Raw genomic sequence first — 27,141 nt, forward strand, 5'->3', positions numbered from 1 at the left:
GAAGCCCCCTCCGAGTCTTGTATGTTTCAATGAGATCACCTCTCATTCTTCTAAACTCCAGAGAGTATCGGCCCATTCTACTCAATCTCTGCTCATAGGACAACCCTCTCATCCCAGGCATCAATCTGGTGAACCTTCGCTGACCGCCTCTAAGGAAAGTATATCCTTCCTTAGATAAGGAGACCAGAACTGTACACAGTACTCCAGGTGTGGTCTCACCAAAGCCCTGTACAATTGCAGCAAGACTTCCTTACTCTTGTACTCCAACCCCCTTTGCAATAAAGGCCAACATACCATTTTTAAAAATTTGTTCATGGGATGTGGGCGTCGCTGGCGAGGCCGGCATTTATTGCCCATCCCTAATTGCCCTTGAGAAGGTGGTGGTGAGCCGCCTTCTTGAACCGCTGCAGTCCGTGTGGTGACGGTTCTCCCACAGTGCTGTTAGGAAGGGAGTTCCAGGATTTTGACCCAGCGACGATGAAGGAACGGCCGATATATTTCCAAGTCGGGATGGTGTGTGACTTGGAGGGGAACGTGCAGGTAGTGTTGTTCCCATGTGCCTGCTGCTCTTGTCCTTCTAGGTGGTAGAGGTCGCGGGTTTGGGAGGTGCTGTCGAAGAAGCCTTGGCGAGTTGCTGCAGTGCATCCTGTGGATGGTACACACTGCGGCCACGGTGCGCCGGTGGTGAAGGGAGTGAATGTTTAGGGTGGTGGATGGGGTGCCAATCAAGCGGGCTGCTTTGTCCTGGATGGTGTCGAGCTTCTTGAATGTTGTTGGAGCTGCACTCATCCAGGCCAGTGGAGAGTATTCCATCACACTCCTGACTTGTGCCTTGTAGATGGTGGAAAGGCTTTGGGGAGTCAGGAGGTGAGTCACTCACCGCAGAATACCCAGCCTCTGACCTGCCACAGTATTTATGTGGCTGGTCCAGTTAAGTTTCTGGTCAATGGTGACCCCCAGGATGTTGATGGTGGGGAATTCGGCGATGGTTGGTAATGCCGTTGAATGTCAAGGGGAGGTGGTTAGACTCTCTCTCTTGTTGGAGATGGTTATTGCCTGGCACTTGTTTGGCGCAAATGTTACTTGCCACTTACGAGCCCAAGCCTGGATGTTGTCCAGGTCTTGCTGCATGCGGGCACGGACTGCTTCATTATCTGAAGGGTTGCGAATGGAACTGAACACTGTGCAATCATCAGCGAACATCCCCATTTCTGACCTTATGATGGAGGGAAGGTCATTGATGAAACAGCTGAAGATGGTTGGGCCAAGGACACTGCCCTGAGGAACTACTGCAGCAAAGTCCTGGGGCTGATATGATTACCTTTCCTAATTCCTAGCTGTACCTGCATGCTAACAGTGTTTCTTGTACGAGGACACCCAAGTCTTTCTGAACACCAACATTTAATAGTTTCTCCCCATCTAAAAAACATTCTGTTTTTCTATTCTTCCTACCAAAGTGAATAACCTCACATTTCCCCACATTATACTCCATCTGCCACCTTCTTGCCCACTCACTTAACCTGTGGATGTTCCTTTGCAGACTCTTTGTGTCCTTTCCTCAGTTGCGGTAAGTTCCGCATCTTTAGACTATCAATCTATTATGCATTAAAATGGGCGGGTGGGTCGCAAAATGCTCGGAAAACTCCCGAGGTCAACCTGATCCTGTGGAAAATACTGTTTTGGAAGTGTCCACGTTTACCCGCAGTACCTGTTACGCCTCTGGGCGGCGCTGTGATAGGGGTTTTCAATGTTCAGCTTTGCGGACGTTTGTAACGCAGTGACGAGCCCGACATCACCGACGTCCTATCTCGCCAGGAGCTAACGGAGATGGTACGGAATAAAGTTAGCTGATCCCAGGCGGTGGAGGGTGGGGTTGGGGAAGGGCGGTGAGGGGGTGGGGGGTTGGCTCCAATTGGTGCTGAGCCCCGCACTGAGCAGGAAGGGCCCAGGTTCCATCACTCCCCGCCCCCCCCCCCCCGGTCTGTCCTGAGCTAGCTGATCCCAGCTAGGCAAAATTGTGAAACCGAATTCATTAAAATCCGGTGAATCGTGAGGCCGGCATCAGAAAGTATGACGGCGAGAAGCTGCCTTTGTAGTTAAAAGCCCAACTGGTTCACTCACGTCCTCCCGGGGAGGGAATCTGCCACCACTCCCTGGTCTGGGCCTACCGGTGGCTCCAGTTCCACACTCACTCTTAATGCCCCCAGGCATTGCCAGTGTCGCCCGCATCCCCAGAACAAATAATAAGTGAAACTGGACACTGTGTACTTCCTCTAGTTTATTCTCATGACTCCTGCTCCACTAAACTCACTCAACCCGTGTTTCGTATTGTCAGTAACTATAGCAACAATGTTTGGCCCTCATTTGGACGAACTCGTCTTTCTTTCATCAGATTTGGCCTTTCCAGCATTGTGTTATTGCAGCACTCGCCTCAAGTGTTGTTGTCAACACAGGGTTGCCACGGCGACCGTGAGGCAGCATTGCTTTGAGCAGAACGTTCCGGAGCAGCCTCTGGAGAAGGCCCCTGACCCAGGCGGGGTGAAAGGTCACCCACTTGGCAGGAGGGACAACAGTCGGGGCGAGGGGAGGGGGGGCGGGGGAGAGGGATGGAGTTGAGGGCGGCCAATGGGGGTTTTTGACGCAGCCATTTCACCTCCGGTACCTGGCGACCGAGGGGCTGCTGGGACGGTGAGTCCCGAATGAAAGGTGTTCAGGCTCCGGCTCGGTTGCTGGTGGGTCCTGAGATCACAGCGGAAAACGGCCCAGCATCCATTGCTGAATGGGCAACACGGCAGGCTGAAGTGTCTGAGGTTGGGAGGTTGTATCAGCAGTGAGTGTGAACGACTGGTTGTCGTATATCCTAAGGTTACACTGGTGTATGTGCAGCTACACACAAACAAGGGTATGTACATGCACACAACACACACACAAAACACAAGGGTGTGTATTGCGAACGCTAACACTTGGTTTGGCCACAGCTGGAGTATTGTGTCCAGTTCTGGGCACCGCACTTTAGGAAGGATGTCAAGGCCTTAGAGAGGGTGCAGAAGAGATTTACTAGGATGGTTCCAGGGATGAGGGACTTCAGTTACGTGGATAGACTGGAGAAGCTGGGTTGTTCTCCTTAGAGCGGAGAAGGTTGAGAGGAGATTTGATCGAGGTGCTCAAAATCATGAAGGGTCTAGACAGAGTAGATAGAGAGAAACTGTTCCCATTGGCGGAAGGGTCAAGAACCAGAGGACACAGATTTAAGGTGATTGGCAAAAGAACCAAAGGTGACATGAGGAAAAACTTTTTTACACAGCGAGTGGTTAGGATCTGGAATGCACTGCCCGAGGGGGTGGTGGAGGCAGATTCAATCGTGGCCTTCAAAAGGGAACTGGATAAGTACTTGAAAGGAAAAAAATTGGCAGGGCTACAGGGAGAGGGTGGGGGAGTGGGACTAGCTGGATTGCTATTGCAGAGAGCCGGTATGGACTTGATGGGCCGAATGGCCTCCTTCCATGCTATGATTCTATGATGCGTGCACACACAACCACATAGGTGTACACACACATGGGTGTATATATACACACACACACATAAACTCATGGGTGTATATACACACACAAATGCACGGATGTGTCGCAAGGGTGTATATGTATACACACACAAACGCACGGGTGTATATATATATATATATATATACTCATACACACAGGTGTGTGTATATATATACACAACACACAAACGCACGGGTGTATATATATAAACACAAACGCACGGGTGTATATATATACACACAAACACACGGGTGTATATATATACACACGCACAAACGCACGGGTGTGTATATATACACACACCATACACACACAAACACACGGGTGTATGTATATACACACACACAAACGCACGGGTGTATGTATATACACACACACAAACGCACGGGTGTATGTATATACACACACACAAACGCACGGGTGTATATATACACACAAACGCACGGGTGTATATATACACACAAACGCACGGGTGTATATATACACACACACAAACGCACGGGTATATATATATATACACACACACAAACGCACGGGTGTATGTATATACACACACACAAACGCACGGGTGTATGTATATACACACACACAAACGCACGGGTGTATATGCACACACAAACGCACGGGTGTATATGCACACACAAACGCACGGGTGTATATATATACACGCACAAACGCACGGGTGTATATATACACACACAAACGCACTGGTGTATGTATATACACACACACAAACGCACGGGTGTATATATACACACACACAAACGCACGGGTGTATATATACACACACACAAACGCACTGGTGTATATATATATACACACACACACAAACGCACGGGTGTATATATACACACACACAAACGCACGGGTGTATATATACACACACACAAACGCACGGGTGTATATATACACACACACAAATGCACGGGTGTATATATACACACACAAACGCACGGGTGTATATATATACACACACACACAAACGCACAGGTGTATATATATATATATACACACACACAAACGCACAGGTGTATATATATATATACACACACACAAACGCACAGGTGTATATATACACACACACAAATGCACGGGTGTATATATACATACACAAACGCACGGGTGTATATATATACACACACACAAACACACGGGTGTATATATATACACACACACAAACGCACGGGTGTATATATATATACACACACACAAACGCACAGGTGTATATATATATATATACACAAACGCACGGGTGTATATATATACACACACACAAACGCACGGGTGTATATATATATACACACACACAAACGCACGGGTGTGTACATATATACACACACAAACGCACGGGTGTATATATATATATATACACAAATGCACGGGTGTATATATATATACACACACACAAACGCACGGGTGTATATATACACACAAACGCACGGGTGTATATATACACACAAACGCACGGGTGTATATATACACACACACACAAACACACGGGTGTATATATACACACACACAAACGCACGGGTGTATATATACACACACACACACAAACGCACGGGTGTATATATGCACACAAACGCACGGGTGTATATATACACACAAACGCACGGGTGTATATATATACACACACAAACACACGGGTGTATATATATACACAAACGCACAGGTGTATATATATATATATATACACACAAACGCACGGGTGTATATATACACACACAAACGCACGGGTGTATATATATATATATATATATACACAAACGCACGGGTGTATATATATACACACACAAACGCACGGGTGTATATATACACACACAAACGCATGGGTGTATATATACACACAAACGCACGGGTGTATATACACACACAAACGCACGGGTGTATATATACACACACAAATGCACGGGTGTATATATACACACACACACGCACGGGTGTATATATACACACAAACGCACGGGTGTATATATACACACACAAACGCACGGGTGTATATATACACACACAAACGCACAAGTGTATATATATATATATATATATATACACAAATGCACGGGTGTATATATATATATACACACACAAACGCACGGGTGTATATATATATATACACACGCACGGGTGTATATATACACAAACGCACGGGTGTATATATACACAAACGCACAGGTGTATATATACACACACAAACGCACAGGTGTGTATATATATATATATACACAAATGCACGGGTGTATATATATACACACACACAAATGCACGGGTGTATATATATACACACACACAAACGCACGGGTGTATATATATACACACACAAACGCACGGGTGTATATATATACACACACAAACGTACGGGTGTATATATACACACAAACGCACGGGTGTGTATATACACACACAAACGCACGGGTGTGTATATACACACACAAACGCACGGGTGTGTATATATACACACACAAACGCACGGGTGTATATATACACACACACACACAAACGCACGGGTGTATATATGCACACATACACACAAATGCACGGGTGTATATATACACACACAAACGCACGGGTGTATATATATACACACACACACAAACGCACAGGTGTATATATATATATTTACACACACACAAACGCACATGTGTATATATATATATACACACACACAAACGCACGGGTGTATATATATACACACAAACGCACAGGTGTATATATATATACACACAAACGCACGGGTGTATATATACACACACAAAAGCACGGGTGTATATATATATACACACACACAAACGCACGGGTGTATATATATATACACACACAAACGCACGGGTGTATATATATACATACACAAACGCACGGGTGTATATATATACACACACACAAACACACGGGTGTATATATATACACACACACAAACGCACGGGTGTATATATATATACACACACACAAACGCACAGGTGTATATATATATATACACAAACGCACGGGTGTATATATATACACACACACAAACGCACGGGTGTATATATATATACACACACACAAACGCACGGGTGTATACATATATACACACACAAACGCACGGGTGTATATATATATATATACACAAATGCACGGGTGTATATATATATACACACACACAAACGCACGGGTGTATATATACACACAAACGCACGGGTGTATATATACACACAAACGCACGGGTGTATATATACACACACACAAACGCACGGGTGTATATATACACACACACAAACGCACGGGTGTATATATACACACACACACACAAACGCACGGGTGTATATATGCACACAAACGCACGGGTGTATATATACACACAAACGCACGGGTGTATATATATACACACACAAACACACGGGTGTATATATATACACAAACGCACAGGTGTATATATATATATACACACAAACGCACGGGTGTATATATACACACACAAACGCACGGGTGTATATATACACACACAAACGCACGGGTGTATATATATATATATACACACAAACGCACGGGTGTATATATATACACACACAAACGCACGGGTGTATATATACACACACAAACGCATGGGTGTATATATACACACACAAACGCACGGGTGTATATATACACACACAAACGCACGGGTGTATATATACACACACAAACGCACGGGTGTATATATACACACACAAATGCACGGGTGTATATATACACACACACACGCACGGGTGTATATATACACACAAACGCACGGGTGTATATATACACACACAAACGCACGGGTGTATATATACACACACAAACGCACAAGTGTATATATATATATATATACACACAAATGCACGGGTGTATATATATACACACACAAACGCACGGGTGTATATATATACACACACACAAACGCACAGGTGTATATATATATATACACAAACGCACGGGTGTATATATATACACACACACAAACGCACGGGTGTATATATATATACACACACACAAACGCACGGGTGTGTACATATATACACACACAAACGCACGGGTGTATATATATATATATACACAAATGCACGGGTGTATATATATATACACACACACAAACGCACGGGTGTATATATACACACAAACGCACGGGTGTATATATACACACAAACGCACGGGTGTATATATACACACACACACAAACACACGGGTGTATATATACACACACACAAACGCACGGGTGTATATATACACACACACACACAAACGCACGGGTGTATATATGCACACAAACGCACGGGTGTATATATACACACAAACGCACGGGTGTATATATATACACACACAAACACACGGGTGTATATATATACACAAACGCACAGGTGTATATATATATATATATACACACAAACGCACGGGTGTATATATACACACACAAACGCACGGGTGTATATATATATATATATATATACACAAACGCACGGGTGTATATATATACACACACAAACGCACGGGTGTATATATACACACACAAACGCATGGGTGTATATATACACACAAACGCACGGGTGTATATACACACACAAACGCACGGGTGTATATATACACACACAAATGCACGGGTGTATATATACACACACACACGCACGGGTGTATATATACACACAAACGCACGGGTGTATATATACACACACAAACGCACGGGTGTATATATACACACACAAACGCACAAGTGTATATATATATATATAATATACACAAATGCACGGGTGTATATATATATATACACACACAAACGCACGGGTGTATATATATATATACACACGCACGGGTGTATATATACACAAACGCACGGGTGTATATATACACAAACGCACAGGTGTATATATACACACACAAACGCACAGGTGTGTATATATATATATATACACAAATGCACGGGTGTATATATATACACACACACAAATGCACGGGTGTATATATATACACACACACAAACGCACGGGTGTATATATATACACACACAAACGCACGGGTGTATATATATACACACACAAACGTACGGGTGTATATATACACACAAACGCACGGGTGTGTATATACACACACAAACGCACGGGTGTGTATATACACACACAAACGCACGGGTGTGTATATATACACACACAAACGCACGGGTGTATATATACACACACACACACAAACGCACGGGTGTATATATGCACACATACACACAAATGCACGGGTGTATATATACACACACAAACGCACGGGTGTATATATATACACACACACACAAACGCACAGGTGTATATATATATATTTACACACACACAAACGCACAGGTGTATATATATATATACACACACACAAACGCACGGGTGTATATATATACACACAAACGCACAGGTGTATATATATATACACACAAACGCACGGGTGTATATATACACACACAAAAGCACGGGTGTATATATATATACACACACACAAACGCACGGGTGTATATATATATACACACACAAACGCACGGGTGTATATATATACATACACAAACGCACGGGTGTATATATATACACACACACAAACACACGGGTGTATATATATACACACACACAAACGCACGGGTGTATATATATATACACACACACAAACGCACAGGTGTATATATATATATACACAAACGCACGGGTGTATATATATACACACACACAAACGCACGGGTGTATATATATATACACACACACAAACGCACGGGTGTATACATATATACACACACAAACGCACGGGTGTATATATATATATATATACACAAATGCACGGGTGTATATATATATACACACACACAAACGCACGGGTGTATATATACACACAAACGCACGGGTGTATATATACACACAAACGCACGGGTGTATATATACACACACACAAACGCACGGGTGTATATATACACACACACAAACGCACGGGTGTATATATACACACACACACACAAACGCACGGGTGTATATATGCACACAAACGCACGGGTGTATATATACACACAAACGCACGGGTGTATATATATACACACACACAAACACACGGGTGTATATATATACACAAACGCACAGGTGTATATATATATATACACACAAACGCACGGGTGTATATATACACACACAAACGCACGGGTGTATATATACACACACAAACGCACGGGTGTATATATATATATATACACACAAACGCACGGGTGTATATATATACACACACAAACGCACGGGTGTATATATACACACACAAACGCATGGGTGTATATATACACACACAAACGCACGGGTGTATATATACACACACAAACGCACGGGTGTATATATACACACACAAACGCACGGGTGTATATATACACACACAAATGCACGGGTGTATATATACACACACACACGCACGGGTGTATATATACACACAAACGCACGGGTGTATATATACACACACAAACGCACGGGTGTATATATACACACACAAACGCACAAGTGTATATATATATATATATACACACAAATGCACGGGTGTATATATATATATACACACACAAACGCACGGGTGTATATATATATATACACACGCACGGGTGTATATATACACAAACGCACGGGTGTATATATACACAAATGCACAGGTGTATATATACACACACAAACGCACAGGTGTGTATATATATATATATACACAAATATACGGGTGTATATATATACACACACACAAATGCACGGGTGTATATATATACACACACACAAACGCACGGGTGTATATATATACACACACACAAACGCACGGGTGTATATATATACACACACAAACGTACGGGTGTATATTTACACACAAACGCACGGGTGTGTATATACACACACAAACGCACGGGTGTGTATATACACACACAAACGCACGGGTGTATATATACACACACAAACGCACGGGTGTATATATACACACACACACACACACAAACGCACGGGTGTATATATGCACACATACACACAAATGCACGGGTGTATATATACACACACAAACGCACGGGTGTATATATATACACACACACACAAACGCACAGGTGTATATATATATATATATACACACACACAAACGCACAGGTGTATATATATATATACACACACAAACGCACGGGTGTATATATATACACACAAACGCACAGGTGTATATATATATATATATACACACAAACGCACGGGTGTATATATATATATATACACAAACGCACGGGTGTATATATATATACACACACAAACGCACGGGTGTATATATATATACACACACAAACGCACGGGTGTATATATATATATACACACACAAACGCACGGGTGTATATATACACACACAAACGCACGGGTGTATATATACACACACAAACGCACGGGTGTATATATACACACACAAACGCACGGGTGTATATATACACACACAAATGCACGGGTGTATATATACACACACACACGCACGGGTGTATATATACACACAAACGCACGGGTGTATATATACACACACAAACGCACGGGTGTATATATACACACACAAACGCACAAGTGTATATATATATATATATACACACAAATGCACGGGTGTATATATATATATACACACACAAACGCACGGGTGTATATATATATATACACACGCACGGGTGTATATATACACAAACGCACGGGTGTATATATACACAAACGCACAGGTGTATATATACACACACAAACGCACAGGTGTGTATATATATATATATATACACAAATATACGGGTGTATATATATACACACACACAAATGCACGGGTGTATATATATACACACACACAAACGCACGGGTGTATATATATACACACACACAAACGCACGGGTGTATATATATACACACACAAACGTACGGGTGTATATTTACACACAAACGCACGGGTGTGTATATACACACACAAACGCACGGGTGTGTATATACACACACAAACGCACGGGTGTATATATACACACACAAACGCACGGGTGTATATATACACACACACACACACACACAAACGCACGGGTGTATATATGCACACATACACACAAATGCACGGGTGTATATATACACACACAAACGCACGGGTGTATATATATACACACACACACAAACGCACAGGTGTATATATATATATATACACACACACAAACGCACAGGTGTATATATATATATACACACACGCACGGGTGTATATATACACACACAAACGCACGGGTGTATATATATATACACACAAACGCACGGGTGTATATATATATATATACACAAACGCACGGGTGTATATATATATACACACACAAACGCACGGGTGTATATATATATACACACACAAACGCACGGGTGTATATATATATATACACACACAAACGCACGGGTGTATATATACACACACAAACGCACGGGTGTATATATACACACACAAACGCACGGGTGTATATATACACACACAAACGCACGGGTGTATATATACACACACAAACGCACGGGTGTATATATATATACACACACACGCACGGGTGTATATATACACACAAACGCACAGGTGTATATATACACATATATACACACAAATGCACGGGTGTATATATATATATACACACAAACGCACGGGTGTATATATACACACACAAACGCACGGGTATATATATATACACAAAAGCACGGGTGTATATATACACACAAACGCATGGGTGTATATATACACACACACGCACTGGTGTATATATACACACGCACGGGTGTATATATACACACGCACGGGTGTATATATACACACGCACGGGTGTATATACACACGCACGGGTGTATATATACACACGCACGGGTGTATATACACACACACAAACGCACGGGTGTATATACACACACACAAACGCACGGATATATATATATATATACACACACACAAACGCACGGGTGTATATATATATATATACACACACAAACACACGGGTGTATATATACACAAAATCACGGGTGTATATATACACAAAAGCACGGATGTATATATACACAAATGCACGGGTGTATATACACACACAAACGCACGGGTGTATATATACACACACAAACGCACGGGTGTATATATATACACACACAAACGCACGGGTGTATATATATACACACACAAACGCACGGGTGTATATATATACACACACAAACGCACGGGTGTATATATATACACACACAAACGCACGGGTGTATATATATACACACACAAATGCACGGGTGTATATACACACACACACACAAACACATGGGTGTGTCACAAGGCTGTATATATGCACACACACGGGCGGGAGTGTCTACATGAACACACTAAGTCACACACGCATAAAGGAGTGTGTCGTACATAGGCACAATGATCAAGGGTTCTTTCCAAATTTTTATTTAATTTACATGTTTCTTTCTTAAAACACATCACCATCTCTTCATAAAAATGGAGCATCTTTCAGTCCCCATATAAATTTAGGAATCTCCAAAACATTTGCTTGTTCAGTATTGGAGGCGAGCGTTTCCCTTCTGCGTCCCCCAGCATACCGCCCGGACACCGCCCGGAATCCAGGAGCATGGTCACTGCCCGGACACCGGGAGCCTGGACACCGAGAGCCTGGGCACCGCCCCAGCACCGTGGTCTCCTGTTAATCACGGGCTGGTGGTGCTCAGTTCCCTGCTATGCAGTCCATGTGGGCGGAAGCTGACTGCTTGTTGCCAACCGCCCTTCATTGCCTCCTCGCTGCCCCCTCACCCCCCCCCCCAACCATGGCTCTTACTTCACGTCTGAGCGCTGACAGTAAATGTCGGCAGGGTATTCGACCGTGGGGAGCACTGCCGCCGAGACCTGGCCCCGTCCTCCCCCGGAGTGCTTACACACCTGCTTTCCAGTGAGGGTCACCGCACAGTGATCAGGAGCAGGGACATTGACTTTTTTCCCCACTTCCCTAACCCAAGAGGTGCTGAGGCCCAATTGTAGCCCACGATCTCCCATCTGGGATCAGTTAACCCAGTACAGACTGGGGGTGGGGGGGAAGCAGAGGAATGGAACCTGTCGGAGGTGCTGTCCTTCGGATACAATGTTAAACCGAGGGCCCCGTCTGCCCTCTCAGGTGGACGCAAAAGATTCCACCGCCGCTATTGGTAGAATGGGCAGTGGGAGTTCTCCCCGGTGCCCTGGGGCCAATATTTATCCCTCAACCAATATCACCAAAAAAAAACAGATTAACTGGGTCACTCATCCCATTGCTGTTTGTGGCATCTTCCTTTGCCTAAATTGGCTACCAGAGAGAGTCAGACACAGAGAGTCAGACAGAGAGCATGTCGGTCAGTCAGAGAGAGAGAGAGAGTCAGACAGAGAGCATGTCAGTCAGAGAGAGAGAGTCAGACAGAAAGCATGTCAGTCAGTCAGAGAGAGAGAGAGAGAGAGTCAGACAGAGAGCATGTCAGTCAGAGAGAGTCAGACAGAGAGCATGTCAGTCAGAGAGAGAGAGTCAGACAGAGAGCATGTCAGTCAGAGAGAGAGAGAGTCAGACAGAGAGCATATCAGTCAGTCAGAGAGAGAGTCAGACAGAGCATGTCAGTCAGAGAGAGTCAGACAGAGAGCATGTCAGTCAGAGAGAGAGAGAGTCAGACAGAGAGAGAGAGTCAGACAGAGAGCATGTCAGTCAGAGAGAGAGAGTCAGACAGAAAGCATGTCAGTCAGTCAGAGAGAGAGAGAGTCAGACAGAGAGCATGTCAGTCAGAGAGAGTCAGACAGAGAGCATGTCAGTCAGAGAGAGAGCATGTCAGTCAGAGAGAGAGTCAGACAGAGAGCATGTCAGTCAGAGAGAGAGAGAGTCAGACAGAGAGCATATCAGTCAGTCAGAGAGAGAGTCAGACAGAGCATGTCAGTCAGAGAGAGTCAGACAGAGAGTCAGACAGACACAGAGAGGAAGAGAGAGAGAGAGAGAGACACACAGGCAGACAGCTAGAGAGAGAGAGAGGTAAGTTGGGAAGTGATAATGTGATAATGATCAGATCATCTGTTTTAGTGATATTGGTTGAGGGATAAATATTGGCCCCAGGACACCGGGGAGAACTCCGCCTGCTCTTCATCCAGTGGTGGCCGTGGGATCTTTTACGTCCAGTTGGGGCCCTCGGTTTAACTTCTCATCCGATAGACTGCCCCTCCGACGGCGCGGCGCTCCCTCGGTGCCGCCCCTCCGACGGCGCGGCGCTCCTTCGGTACTGCCCCTGGGGGAGCGTCGGCCCTGGATTACGGGGCTCGAGCGTCTGGAGCGGGGACTCGAACCCACGACCTTCTGACTCAGAGGCGAGAGTGAGACCCTCCGAGTCACGGCCGAAGTTAGGGAGTGGGACGGGGGATTTGGAGGAACAGGAGGGAAAACGACAGAGGAACGAAAGCTCGTATTCCAAACACGGACTCTGCAACAGTGAGTCCCGTGAGTTCAAATCCCTCCCAAGTGCAGGGGCCCCCTATTGAAGAGGCTCTGCTGGGATTCCTAAATGTACCCAATGACCCTCAATGCATGGCGCGTCGTCGTTCTGCGTAACATATTTATTTCTTTGGCCAAGAAAAAAAAAAATCCACACGGTCGTCAGTCCTTAAAGGCAAGTGGCCAAGCCATGGTCCCTAGGCACTGGAGGTGATGTCACCGTGGGTTAGGGAAGTGGAGAAGGTCGGCCGCCATCTCTGCCGCTGGTCGCGATGGTTGTGGTTGACGAGGGGAGGGGGGGGGGTGAGAGAGAGAGTCGACGTCCCCAGACCTCTCGCTGGGGTTTTATATCCTCTGCCTCAGTTCTGCCGCCGCTCGCACACTCCGATCTCGGGCGCCGTCTTGTCGGTCGGTCGGTCCCGCGAGCCGTCGGGATCGGCCCCCCCCCGCCGCGGCCCTTCCAGCTCCTCCTCACCGTGGCGGAGTCGTCAGTCAGGCAGTCGATGAGCCGCTCGCTCTGACCTCGTCTTTCCTGTGTGTGTGTGTTTTCAAAATCGAAGAAAAGATCAATCGAATTGATTTTATTTATCTCCCGCTCCCCTCCCCTCCGTGAGTGTAGAACTCACAGCAGGAGGACATTCGGCCCATCGTGTCTGTACCAGCCCTTTGAAGGAGCTGTCCAATTAGCCCCGATTCCCACCCCCCCCCGACTCTGCCCTTTCCCCTCAGCCCTGCAAATGTTTCCCCTTCTGGCAAGGAAGTTACGACAGACACAATGCCCCAGTGGCTCAGAGAGCCAGTGGATCTTTGAAGGTGGCAGGATAGGTCGATAAGGCTGTTTTTAAAAAAAAAAGACATATGGGATCCTGGGCTTTATAAGCAGAGGGTAAAGAACAAAATCCAAGAAGTTATGATGAACCTTTATAAAACACTGGCTCGGCCCCAGCTGGAGTATTGCGTCCAATTCAGGGCACCGCACTTTAGGAAGGATGTCAAGGCCTTAGAGAGGGTGCAGAGGAGATTTACTAGAATGGTCCCAGGGATGAGGGACTTCAGTTATGTGGAGAGACTGGAGAAGCTGGGGTTGTTCTCCTGAGAGCAGAGAAGGTTAAGGGGAGATTTGATCGAGGGGTTCAAAATCATGAAGGGTTTTGAGAGAGTAAATAAGGAGAAACTGTTTCCAGTGGCAGGAGGGTCGGTAACCAGAGGACACAGATTTAAGGTGATCGGGAAAAGAGCCAGAGGGGGAGATGAGGAAACATTTTTTTACGCAGAGAGTTGTGATGATCTGGAATTCACTGCCTGAAAGGGCGGTGGAAGCAGATTCAATAATAACTTTCAAAATGGAATTGGATAAATACTTGAAGGGGAAAAATTTGCAGGGCTAATGGGGAATGAGCAGGGGGAGTGGGACTAATTGGATAGCTCTTTCAAAGAGCCAGCACAAGCACGATGGGCCGAATGGCCTCCTCCTGTGCTGTGAGATTCTATATATCTTCCAGAGAGACACAGCAACAGCAAACTGGAGAGGGGCTGCAGATTGCGGATGTTGGATCTGTTTACTTTCTGCCTTTCTGCACAACTGGTTTTATGCTGCCCTCTATCGAGCAAAGCACGTAGACGAGCCATGGGACAGCTGGACAGGGTGTGGATTCCAAGGTCGTTCTCAACAGCGAGAATATATTGGACATCACACTCCTATATCTGGAACTCCGCCTCTCCCTCCGCGCCGTGGGAGCCCTCCCCTCCCTGGGAGCCCTCCCCTCCCTGGGACTCCGCCTCTCCCTCCGCGCTGTGGGAGCCCTCCCCTCCCTGGGACTCCGCCTCTCCCTCCCCGCCCCGTGGGACTCCGCCCCCCACCCCCAGCCTCACGGTGTGTACAGACAAAATTGACAAGCCAGAGGATTTTAAAACCCAAGCTTGCCGTCATCTAACCACGACGTCTGATTTACCTCGTCTGATAGAATCACAGAATTCAGAGCGCAGAAGGAGAGCGTTCAGCCCCTGGTGCCTGTGATCTTCGGCTGGATGTGTGTCCTCCAATCCCATATCCCTGCCCTTTCCCCTTATAGTCTTCCTTCTCCCGTTCTGCTGCTCCAGTCTCCCCCTCGATAGCCCCGTGTCATAGAGGGGTATTAGAGCAGGGAACGGTCTGAGTGAAAACATTCCCTCCACCCCCCCCCACGGTGAGAAACCTCAGTCTGTCTCTCCCCTTGTGACCCCGTTCACCAGCGGGAACAAATCTTTCACCATTTACCCTCTCGAAACCTGTCCTCCGTTCCAGCGCAAAAAGCCACAGTTGTCGGGCCACTTCTTCCCCAACTATAGCAGCACTCTGGTCTCTGAGTCAGAAGGTCGTGGGTTCGAGCCCCCACTCCAGAGACTCGAGCCCCATAATCCAGGGCCGACACTTCCGGTGTCAGCACTGAGGGAGCGCCGCACTGTCGGAGGGTCGGTACTGAGGGAGCGCCGCACTGTCGGAGGGTCGGTACTGAGGGAGCGCCGCACTGTCGGAGGGTCGGTACTGAGGGAGCGCCGCACTGTCGGAGGGGCAGTACTGAGGGAGCGCCGCACTGTCGAAGGGACAGTACTGAGGGAGCGCCGCACTGTCGGAGGGTCGGTACTGAGGGAGCGCCGCGCTGTCGGAGGGTCGGTACTGAGGGAGCGCCGCACTGTCGGAGGGTCGGTACTGAGGGAGCGCCGCACTGTCGGAGGGTCGGTACTGAGGGAGCGCCGCACTGTCGGAGGGTCGGTACTGAGGGAGCGCCCCACTGTCGGAGGGTCGGTACTGAGGGAGCGCCGCACTGTCGGAGGGTCGGTACTGAGGGAGCACCGCACTGTCGGAGGGGCGGTACTGAGGGAGCGCCGCACTGTCTGAGGGTCGGTACTGAGGGAGCGCCGCACTGTCGGAGGGTCGGTACTGAGGGAGCGCCGCACTGTCGGTGGGGCGGTACTGAGGGAGCGCCGCACTGTCGGAGGGGCGGTACTGAGGGAGCGCCGCACTGTCGGAGGGGCGGTACTGAGGGAGCGCCGCACTGTCGGAGGGGCGGTACTGAGGGAGCGCCGCACTGTCGAAGGGGCAGTACTGAGGGAGCGCCGCACTGTCGGAGGGGCAGTACTGAGGGAGCGCCGCACTGTCGGAGGGTCGGTACTGAGGGAGCACCGCACCGTCGGAGGGGCGGTACTGAGGGAGCGCCGCACCGTCGGAGGGTCGGTACTGAGGGAGCACCGCACTGTCGGAGGGGCGGTACTGAGGGAGCGCCGCACTGTCTGAGGGTCGGTACTGAGGGAGCGCCGCACTGTCGGAGGGTCGGTACTGAGGGAGCGCCGCACTGTCGGTGGGGCGGTACTGAGGGAGCGCCGCACTGTCGGAGGGTCCTTACTGAGGGAGCGCCGCACTGTCGGAGGGTCGGTACTGAGGGAGCGCCGCACTGTCGGAGGGTCGGTACTGAGGGAGCGCCGCACTGTCGGAGGGTCGGTACTGAGGGAGCGCCGCACTGTCGGAGGGGCGGTACTGAGGGAGCGCCGCACTGTCGGAGGGGCGGTACTGAGGGAGCGCCGCACTGTCGGAGGGGCGGTACTGAGGGAGCGCCGCACTGTCGGAGGGGCGGTACTGAGGGAGCGCCGCACTGTCGGAGGGGCGGTACTGAGGGAGCGCCGCACTGTCTGAGGGTCGGTACTGAGGGAGCGCCGCACTGTCGGAGGGTCGGTACTGAGGGAGCGCCGCACTGTCGGAGGGGCGGTACTGAGGGAGCGCCGCACTGTCGGAGGGGCGGTACTGAGGGAGCGCCGCACTGTCGGAGGGTCGGTACTGAGGGAGCGCCGCACTGTCGGAGGGGCGGTACTGAGGGAGCGCCGCACTGTCGGAGGGTCCTTACTGAGGGAGCGCCGCACTGTCGGAGGGGCAGTACTGAGGGAGCGCCGCACTGTCGAAGGGACAGTACTGAGGGAGCGCTGCACTGTCGGAGGGGCAGTACTGAGGGAGCGCCGCACTGTCGGAGGGGCAGTACTGAGGGAGCGCCGCACTGTCGGAGGGGCAGTACTGAGGGAGCGCCGCACTGTCGGAGGGGCAGTACTGAGGGAGCGCCGCACTGTCGGAGGGTCAGTACTGAGGGAGCGCTGCACTGTCGGAGGTGCCGTCTTTCCAATGAGACGTTAAACCGAGGGCCCCCGTCTGCCCCTCTCAGGTGGACGTTAAAGATCCCACGGCCACTATTGGAAGAAGAGCAGGAGAGGGAGTTCGCCCGGTGTCCTGGGCCAACAATCCGCCCGCAAACCAACACTAACAGTAAACGTTTATCTGCTCGTGGGATCTTGCTGTGCGCAAATTGGCTGCTGTGCTTCCTACATTAGAACAGTGACCACACTTCAAAAAAAAAGGACCTAATTGGCTGTAAATCGCTTTGGGACGCCCTGAGGTGATGAAAGGTGCTGTAGAAATGCAATTTATTTAACGGTGGCTTCCAGGCTTGTCTGCGACGGCCTCGCAGCCGCTCCTGGTGGTAAATGAGGGCCTCGTGTGAATTGATGTGTTTCTCGTGCAAAGAGCGCGAGCACGCGGAGTTACAACGCGACGCGTCACCGTCTCCGCGTCACGCCCGCAGGACGATGTACAGGTCGAGGACGGCCTGCTGGGGGTAGCGCCCGGTCTCGGGTTCGAGGGGCCCCCATCAGCAACGAAACGAGGACTGGGACCGCCGGTGGGAGAGGGCGGGGGGAGGGGGAGGGGGCTGCAATCGGTCCTGAGCCCCGTCTGAAACTCCTGTAATACCAGGCTGCTGCCAGCAGATGGCGCAGTGACCCCGCCAGGTGCCGATTGGTGAACGTCGCCACCCGGTGGAGGAGGATGAAACGGCAGCCGTGGACTCCGGGTCCGGAGCTGATTCCCGCCCACCCAGCCTCCGGAGTTCATCGCTGTCTTTCCCTCCCACTTCCTCTCCCCTCGCTGCCGGGAGCGTTTGGCCTCCCACCACCAACCCTCGCCCGAGCGGGCCCGCTCTTCCAGTTGCGTGCCTGGGCGTTCGACCGCGGGGTGCGTCGCCACCAAGCCCGATCCTCGCCCCCCGCCCCCACCGACACCGGCGCCCTTTCGGGCAGGAGTCACTGGACGGCGATCAGGAGCGGACTGGGGGGGGGGGGGGGGGTGGTGGGAGTGTGGCCAAAGTACGACTTTGATGCGGCCCCTCGTGGGCGTCACTGGCCAAGGCCCTTGGCGTTTATCGCCCGTCCCTAGTTGCCCCTTGAGAGGGTGGTGGTGAGGGGGCCGCCGCGGTCCGTGCGGTGAAGGTTCTCCCACAGTGCTAGCGGTTTGATACGGATGAGCGGCTCGCTCAGGGGGCAGTTAAGAATCAACCGCGTTGGTGTGGGGACTGGAGTCACGTGTAGGCCCACAGCGGGTAAGGACGGCGGGTTTCCTTTCCGCTGAAGGGACTTTAGTGGACCGGGTCGGGTTTTTACGACAATCCCACAGCCTCGCGGTCACTTCTACTGATGCCTGCTTTTTAATTCCCGGATTTTTTTTTTGAACGGAATTCGAATCCTCAAGCTGCCACGGCATTTCGAACTCGCGTTCTCTGCATCACTAGTCCAGGCCTCTGGATTATTAGTCCCATCACGTGACCGCTGCACTACCGCACCCTTTCAAAAAATTGCCCTGGCTGAAGAAATGCTTGTCCAGAAACAACAATTTAAAAAAAAAACTTCCAGGGTGACGGCCCTTTAAATTCTGGGATTGCCGGGCAGGAGAGTGGAATCTCTCCGCTGCGGATTTTAATGGCCCTTTGCACCAAGAGGAAATATCCACTTTCAGGGCATCACTTCCTCTCTCCAGATCCAGTGTTTATTTAATTAAAAAAAAAACGGCAGGAAATATAGACGTGGGAGGGTCAAAGATCACAACATTCCAGTGTGCGATGTCCCCGAGCCAACTTTTAAACAAACACCTTTTGGGCCTGGGATCAGATCCAGCCCCAGACAGAAGGGGATGATGATCTCCTCGCTCTCTGATGGGGGACTGGGTGGGGGCAGTGGGGTCAGACACTGACCTTTCGCCCTCTGTGGACCTGGGGGTCAGATCCAGCCCCAGACAGAGGGGGATGATGGTCTCACTCTCTGATGGGGGACTGGGTGGGGGCAGTCACTGACCTTTCGCCCTCTGCGGACCTGGGGGTCAGATCCAGCCCCAGACAGAGGGGGATGATGGTCTCACTCGCTCTCTGACGGGGCACTGGGTGGGGTCAGTCACTGACCTTTCACCCTCTGTGGTCCTGGGGGTCAGTTCCAGCCCCAGACTAGATCCAGGGGGCAGGGGATCGATCTTTGGGTCAGAGGCATGCAGATCGAATCCCGTCCCCGATTTAAAGTACGCACAATCGGCCCTTATTTTTTTTTTAAAAGAACATATTGTCTGATATTATTATTTCATTTTAAACAGAAAGACGGCGGAAAATCTGGGAAGGAGAGAAGTGGAGTTTGTCTGGGGTGTCGAGAGTGTTCTCTGCAGCACAGGCCGAGGAGCTGGGAGGTGCGAGGAGTGACGTCGACAGCATCGCCACTGGTGGGCGTGTGTCATTACAGGTGGGTCATTACAGGTGGGTCAGTGCAGGTGGGTCATTACAGGTGGGTCATTACAGGTGGGTCAGTGCAGGTGGGTCACTGCAGGTGGGTCATTACAGGTGGGTCATTACAGGTGGGTCAGTGCAGGTGGCTCAGTGCAGGTGGGTCACTGCAGGTGGGTCAGTGCAGGTGGGTCAGTGCAGGTGGCTCACTGCAGGTGGGTCAGTGCAGGTGGGTCAGTGCAGGTGGGTCAGTGCAGGTGGGTCAGTGCAGGTGGGTCAGTGCAGGTGGGTCACTGCAGGTGGGTCAGTGCAGGTGGCTCAGTGCAGGTGGCTCACTGCAGGTGGGTCAGTGCAGGTGGGTCAGTGCAGGTGGGTCAGTGCAGGTGGGTCAGTGCAGGTGGGTCAGTGCAGGTGGGTCAGTGCAGGTGGCTCACTGCAGGTGGGTCAGTGCAGGTGGGTCACTGCAGGTGGGTCAGTGCAGGTGGCTCACTGCAGGTGGGTCAGTGCAGGTGGCTCACTGCAGGTGGGTCACTGCAGGTGGCTCACTGCAGGTGGCTCAGTGCAGGTGGCTCAGTGCAGGTGGCTCAGTGCAGGTGGTTCAGTGCAGGTGGGTCAGTGCAGGTGGCTCACTGCAGGTGGGTCAGTGCAGGTGGCTCACTGCAGGTGGGTCACTGCAGGTGGCTCACTGCAGGTGGCTCAGTGCAGGTGGCTCAGTGCAGGTGGGTCAGTGCAGGTGGGTCAGTGCAGGTGGGTCAGTGCAGGTGACTCAGTGCAGGTGGCTCAGTGCAGGTGGCTCAGTGCAGGTGGCTCAGTGCAGGTGGGTCAGTGCAGGTGGGTCAGTGCAGGTGGCTCACTGCAGGTGGGTCACTGCAGGTGAGTCAGTGCAGGTGGGTCAGTGCAGGTGGGTCAGTGCAGGTGAGTCAGTGCAGGTGGGTCAGTGCAGGTGGGTCAGTGCAGGTGAGTCAGTGCAGGTGAGTCAGTGCAGGTGAGTCAGTGCAGGTGGGTCAGTGCAGGTGAGTCAGTGCAGGTGAGTCAGTGCAGGTGGGTCAGTGCAGGTGGGTCAGTGCAGGTGGGTCAGTGCAGGAGATTTACTAGAATGGTTCCAGGGATGAGGGACTTCAGTTATGTGGAGAGACTGGAGAAGCTGGGGTTGTTCTCCTCAGAGCAGAGAAGGTTAAGGGGAGATTTGATCGAGGTGTTCAAAATCATGAAGGGTCTGGACAGAGTAGATAGAGAGAAACTGTTCCCATTGGCGGAAGGGTCAAGAACCAGAGGACACAGATTTAAGGCGATTGGCAAAAGAACCAAAGGCGACATGAGGAAAAACTTTTTTACACAGCGAGTGGTTATGATCTGGAATGCACTGCCCGAGGTGGGGGTGGTGGAGGCAGATTCAATCATGGCTTTCAAAGGGGAACTGGATAAGTACTTGAAAGGAAAAAATTTGCAGGGCTCCGGGGAAAGGGCGGGGGAGCGGGACTAGCTGGATTGCTCCTGCAGGGAGCCGGCACGGACTCGATGGGCCGAATGGCCTCCTTCTGTGCTGACACCTTTCTGTGATTCCAGGAAGCCACCTGGGAGCACACTCCTACCTTTTCCAGTCACGACACGGTCGATTGCTGGCTTGTGGCTGGCGCTGTCCGAACCCTGCACGTCCAGGACCAACTTGCTGCCCATCCCCATGGAAACCATCTCCTGCAGCCGCAGCTCTGGAAGGGAGAAGTTTCAGAGGTTTTAGGGGAACGTTCGTGCAAACCCGTCGTCGGTGGGGGGGGGGGGACAGAAAGCACAGGGCTCAGTTGGTGAAGGGGTCTCCGTTTATTACAGCACTGTCCTCTCACCCGCTGGGACCTGCCTCAGAGGGGCGGGATGGTCTCCTCTCCCTGATGGGGGACTGGGTGGGGGCATTGGGTCAAACACTGACCTTTCACCCTCTGGGACCTGGGGTTAATTGCAGCCCCAGACAGAGGGGATGAAGGTCTCTCCCTCCAATGGAAGGGTCCTACGTAAAATAACACTGGTCAGTGCTCAGTGGGCTCATTGCCCCGCGTGGGACTCCTCCCCTCCCTCAGTCTCCCCTCCCTCAGTCTCCCCACCCTCAGCACTGTGGGACTCCTCCCCTCCCTCCGTCTCCCCTCCCTCAGCACTGTGGGACTCCTCCCCTCCCTCAGTCTCCCCTCCCTCCGCACTGTGGGACTCCTCCCCTCCCTCCGTCTCCCCTCCCTCAGCACTGTGGGACTCCTCCCCTCCCTCAGTCTCCCCTCCCTCCGCACTGTGGGACTCCTCCCCTCCCTCAGTCTCCCCTCCCTCAGCACTGTGGGACTCCTCCCCTCCCTCAGCACTGTGGGACTCCTCCCCTCCCTCACTCTCCCCTCCCTCAGCACTGTGGGACTCCTCCCCTCCCTCAGTCCCCTCTCCCTCAGCACTATGGGACTCCTCCCCTCCCTCAGTCCCCTCTCCCTCAGCACTGTTGGACTCCTCCCCTCCCTCAGCACTGTGGGACTCCTCCCCTCCCTCAGAACTGAGGGACTCCTCCCCTCCCTCTGTCTCCCCTCCCTCAGCCTCCCCTCCCTCAGCACTGTGGGACTCCTCCCCTCCCTCACTCTCCCCTCCCTCAGCACTGTGGGACTCCTCCCCTCCCTCACTCTCCCCTCCCTCAGCACTGTGGGACTCCTCCCCTCCCTCAGCACTGTGGGACTCCTCCCCTCCCTCATTCTCCCCTCCCTCAGCATTGTGGGACTCCTCCCCTCCCTCAGTCTCCCCTCCCTCAGCACTGAGGGACTCCTCCCCTCCCTCAGCACTGTGGCACTCCTCCCCTCCCTCAGCACTGTGGGACTCCTCCCCTCCCTCACTCTCCCCTCCCTCAGCACTGCGGGACTCCTCCCCTCCCTCAGCACTGTGGGACTCCTCCCCTCCCTCCCTCAGTCTCCCCTCCCTCAGCACTGTGGGACTCCTCCCCTCCCTCAGCACTGTGGGACTCCTCCCCTCCCTCAGCACTGTGGGACTCCTCCCCTCCCTCACTCTCCCCTCCCTCAGCACTGTGGGACTCCTCCCCTCCCTCAGCACTGTGGGACTCCTCCCCTCCCTCAGCACTGTGGGACTCCTCCCCTCCCTCACTCTCCCCTCCCTCAGCACTGCGGGACTCCTCCCCTCCCTCAGCACTGTGGGACTCCTCCCCTCCCTCAGTCTTTCCTTCCACCCTATAACCGACAGGCTTTTTAAAACCCAAGGTTGGCCTCAACTATCCCCCCATCCTTGATTTCCCCCCCTCTCTCACTCCTGCCCTTTTCAGCCTTGGTTGCGGCCTGCACTGTGGGCCTCGAGCCCACACCTGACCATCTCAATTCGCGCGACGTCCAGCTGATCTGAACGTGTGTCAGACACATTCATTTGTACCAGACCCCTCGACCGGTGGATGCAGGGACCCTCCACACCTCACCTTTATTCCGCGAGGCCTGGCGCCACAGGATCTGGGCAATGTCCCTCGTCCACGCCTGCTTGACGTCCGCGGACTCGGCCTGGAAGACGTAGGCCTCGTTCGTCCTCCTCCGCCTGAACCACACCTCGAACCGCAGCCCGCTGTCCCCGATGTTCTCCGTCAATCCTAAGTCCGCTGTCTGGGAGGCGGGTGGGGAAACAAAGGTCACTTCTGTTTCATTGTTCAAAAAATCATTCTGGGGATGTGGGCGTCGCTGGCAAGACCGGCATTTATTGCCCGTTCCCTGGTTGCTGCCCCCCCCGAGACGGTTGGCCATCTTGAACCACTGGTTTTGATGCAACCTTCGCCACACGGACTGCAGCGGTTCAAGATGGCGGCTCACCACCACCTTCTCAAGGGGCAATTAGGGATGGGCAATAAATGCCGGCCTCGCCAGCGACGCCCACACCCCATGAACGAATCATGAAAAAAAAACTGAGGGCAGTTAAGAGTCGACCACGTTGGTGTGGGAAGTCTGGAGTCACGTCTAGGCCCAGGCCGGGTGAGGACGGCGGGTTTCCTTCCCCCCCGAGGGGACACCAGTGAACCGGTTGGGTTTTTTACGACAATCCCACAGCGATACCCGCCTTTTGTTTCCAGGTTTCTAAAACTGATTTCAAACGCTCAAATTGCCGCGGTGGGACTCGGACCGGGTCACTGGTCCAGTGACATAACCGCCGTACCCCGCTACCGAGCCGTCTGTCTGGGCTGCTCGCCCGCGCCCAGCTGGCCTCGAGGCAGGGCCGCCAGCTCTGCTTGGACGTATTCCTGGAGCTTTCATCACAAGGCCTCCAGCCGTCGCGCCCCCCCCCCCAACACACTCCCGCCATCGGTCGCCCGACACACCCTTCCTCATGGTGCCCCGCCTTCCCATGGCCAGTCGGAAAGGGAACAGACTCCTCGTTACCCGACTGGATGATTCTTGACTGTCTGTCAAACAGACTTTCACCCCCCTCCAATATTTTTTATAAGTAATAAACAAAAGTGTTGGAAGATTATTAAATTAATGCCCCCTGTGATTGTTTTCTCCTGAGTTTTTACTCGCAGGCGTGTCCTGGAGATCGGTCTTTAATCGCTGGAGACTCCACGGCAACCCTGCCTCGGGGGTGCAGCAACCCAGCAAGTGAGTGGGGCCTCAGGCCGCGGTCCGTGCTGAGAGGAGGTTGGCAACAACGACAACTCACATTTATACAGTGCCTTTAATGTAGTAAAACGTCCCCAAGGCCCTTCGTAGGAGCGTAAATCAGACAAAATTTGACACCGAGCCACATCAGGAGATATTAGGACAGGTGACCAAAAGCTCGGTCAAAGAGGTAGGTTTTAAGGAGCGTCTTAAAGGAGGAGAGAGAGGGGGGGGAGAGGTTTAGGGAGGGAATTCCAGAGCTCGGGGCCCAGGCAGCTGAAGGCACGGCCGCCAATGGTGGAGCGATTAAAATCGGGGATGGACAAGAGGCCGGAATTGGAGGAGCGCAGAGATCAGGGAGGGTTGTAGGGGCTGGAGGAGGTTACAGAGATAGGGAGTGGGGGGGGGCCGTGGAGGGATTTGAACACAAGGATGAGAATTTTAAATTCGAGGCGTTCCCGGACCGGGAGCCGATGTAGGTCCAGCGAGCACAGGGGGGGTGATGGGTGAACGGGACTTGGTGCGAGTTAGGATACGGGGGCAGCAGAGTTTTGGATGAGCTCATGTTTATAGAGGGCGGAAGATGGGAGACCGGCCAGGAGAGCGTTGGGATAGTCGAGTCTGGAGGTATCAAAAGCACGGATGAGGGTTTCAGCAGCAGATGAGCTGAGGCAGGGGGACAGGAGCTGACTCTCCCTTAAACTGCATCCACCCCACCCTCCCCCCAGTCAGCCAGGCACCACACCCGCCCTACGACAGGCACTCCGCAGGCCGACAGATCAAATCCCTCCCGCAGAATCGCACTCATTCCTTGTAATTTTCAACCGTGCTCTCCACCACCTCCTCATCCCTGTTACAACTTATTTCCAAAAAAATGCCCCTGACTAATTTGTTTTCCCAGCTCCTCATACGAGGGAGCTGGATTAACATCAGTGGAGATACTGTGGCGAGGGAACGGGGTTAATATCCTGGAGCATTCCTTGGTTCTGAGG

At 51.0% G+C, this 27,141-nt stretch overlaps 1 protein-coding gene across 1 annotated transcript in view; it reads right to left on the reverse strand.

The window, feature by feature from the left end:
- Nucleotides 1-12,931: 12,931 nt before the first annotated feature.
- Nucleotides 12,932-27,141, reverse strand: part of LOC137313764 (uncharacterized) — an 84,060-nt gene continuing 69,850 nt past the window's right edge. The window contains exons 18-20 of the mRNA XM_067979553.1: nucleotides 24,988-25,165; nucleotides 23,141-23,257; nucleotides 12,932-15,523 (exon numbers count right to left, since the gene is read on the reverse strand). Of these exons, the coding sequence (XP_067835654.1) occupies nucleotides 15,480-15,523; nucleotides 23,141-23,257; nucleotides 24,988-25,165 (339 nt within the window). The 3' untranslated portion in view covers nucleotides 12,932-15,479. The remainder of the gene's footprint in view (nucleotides 15,524-23,140; nucleotides 23,258-24,987; nucleotides 25,166-27,141) is intronic.

The sequence above is a fragment of the Heptranchias perlo genome, unplaced genomic scaffold (genome assembly GCF_035084215.1).
Source record: "Heptranchias perlo isolate sHepPer1 unplaced genomic scaffold, sHepPer1.hap1 HAP1_SCAFFOLD_472, whole genome shotgun sequence".
Lineage (NCBI taxonomy): Eukaryota > Metazoa > Chordata > Chondrichthyes > Hexanchiformes > Hexanchidae > Heptranchias > Heptranchias perlo.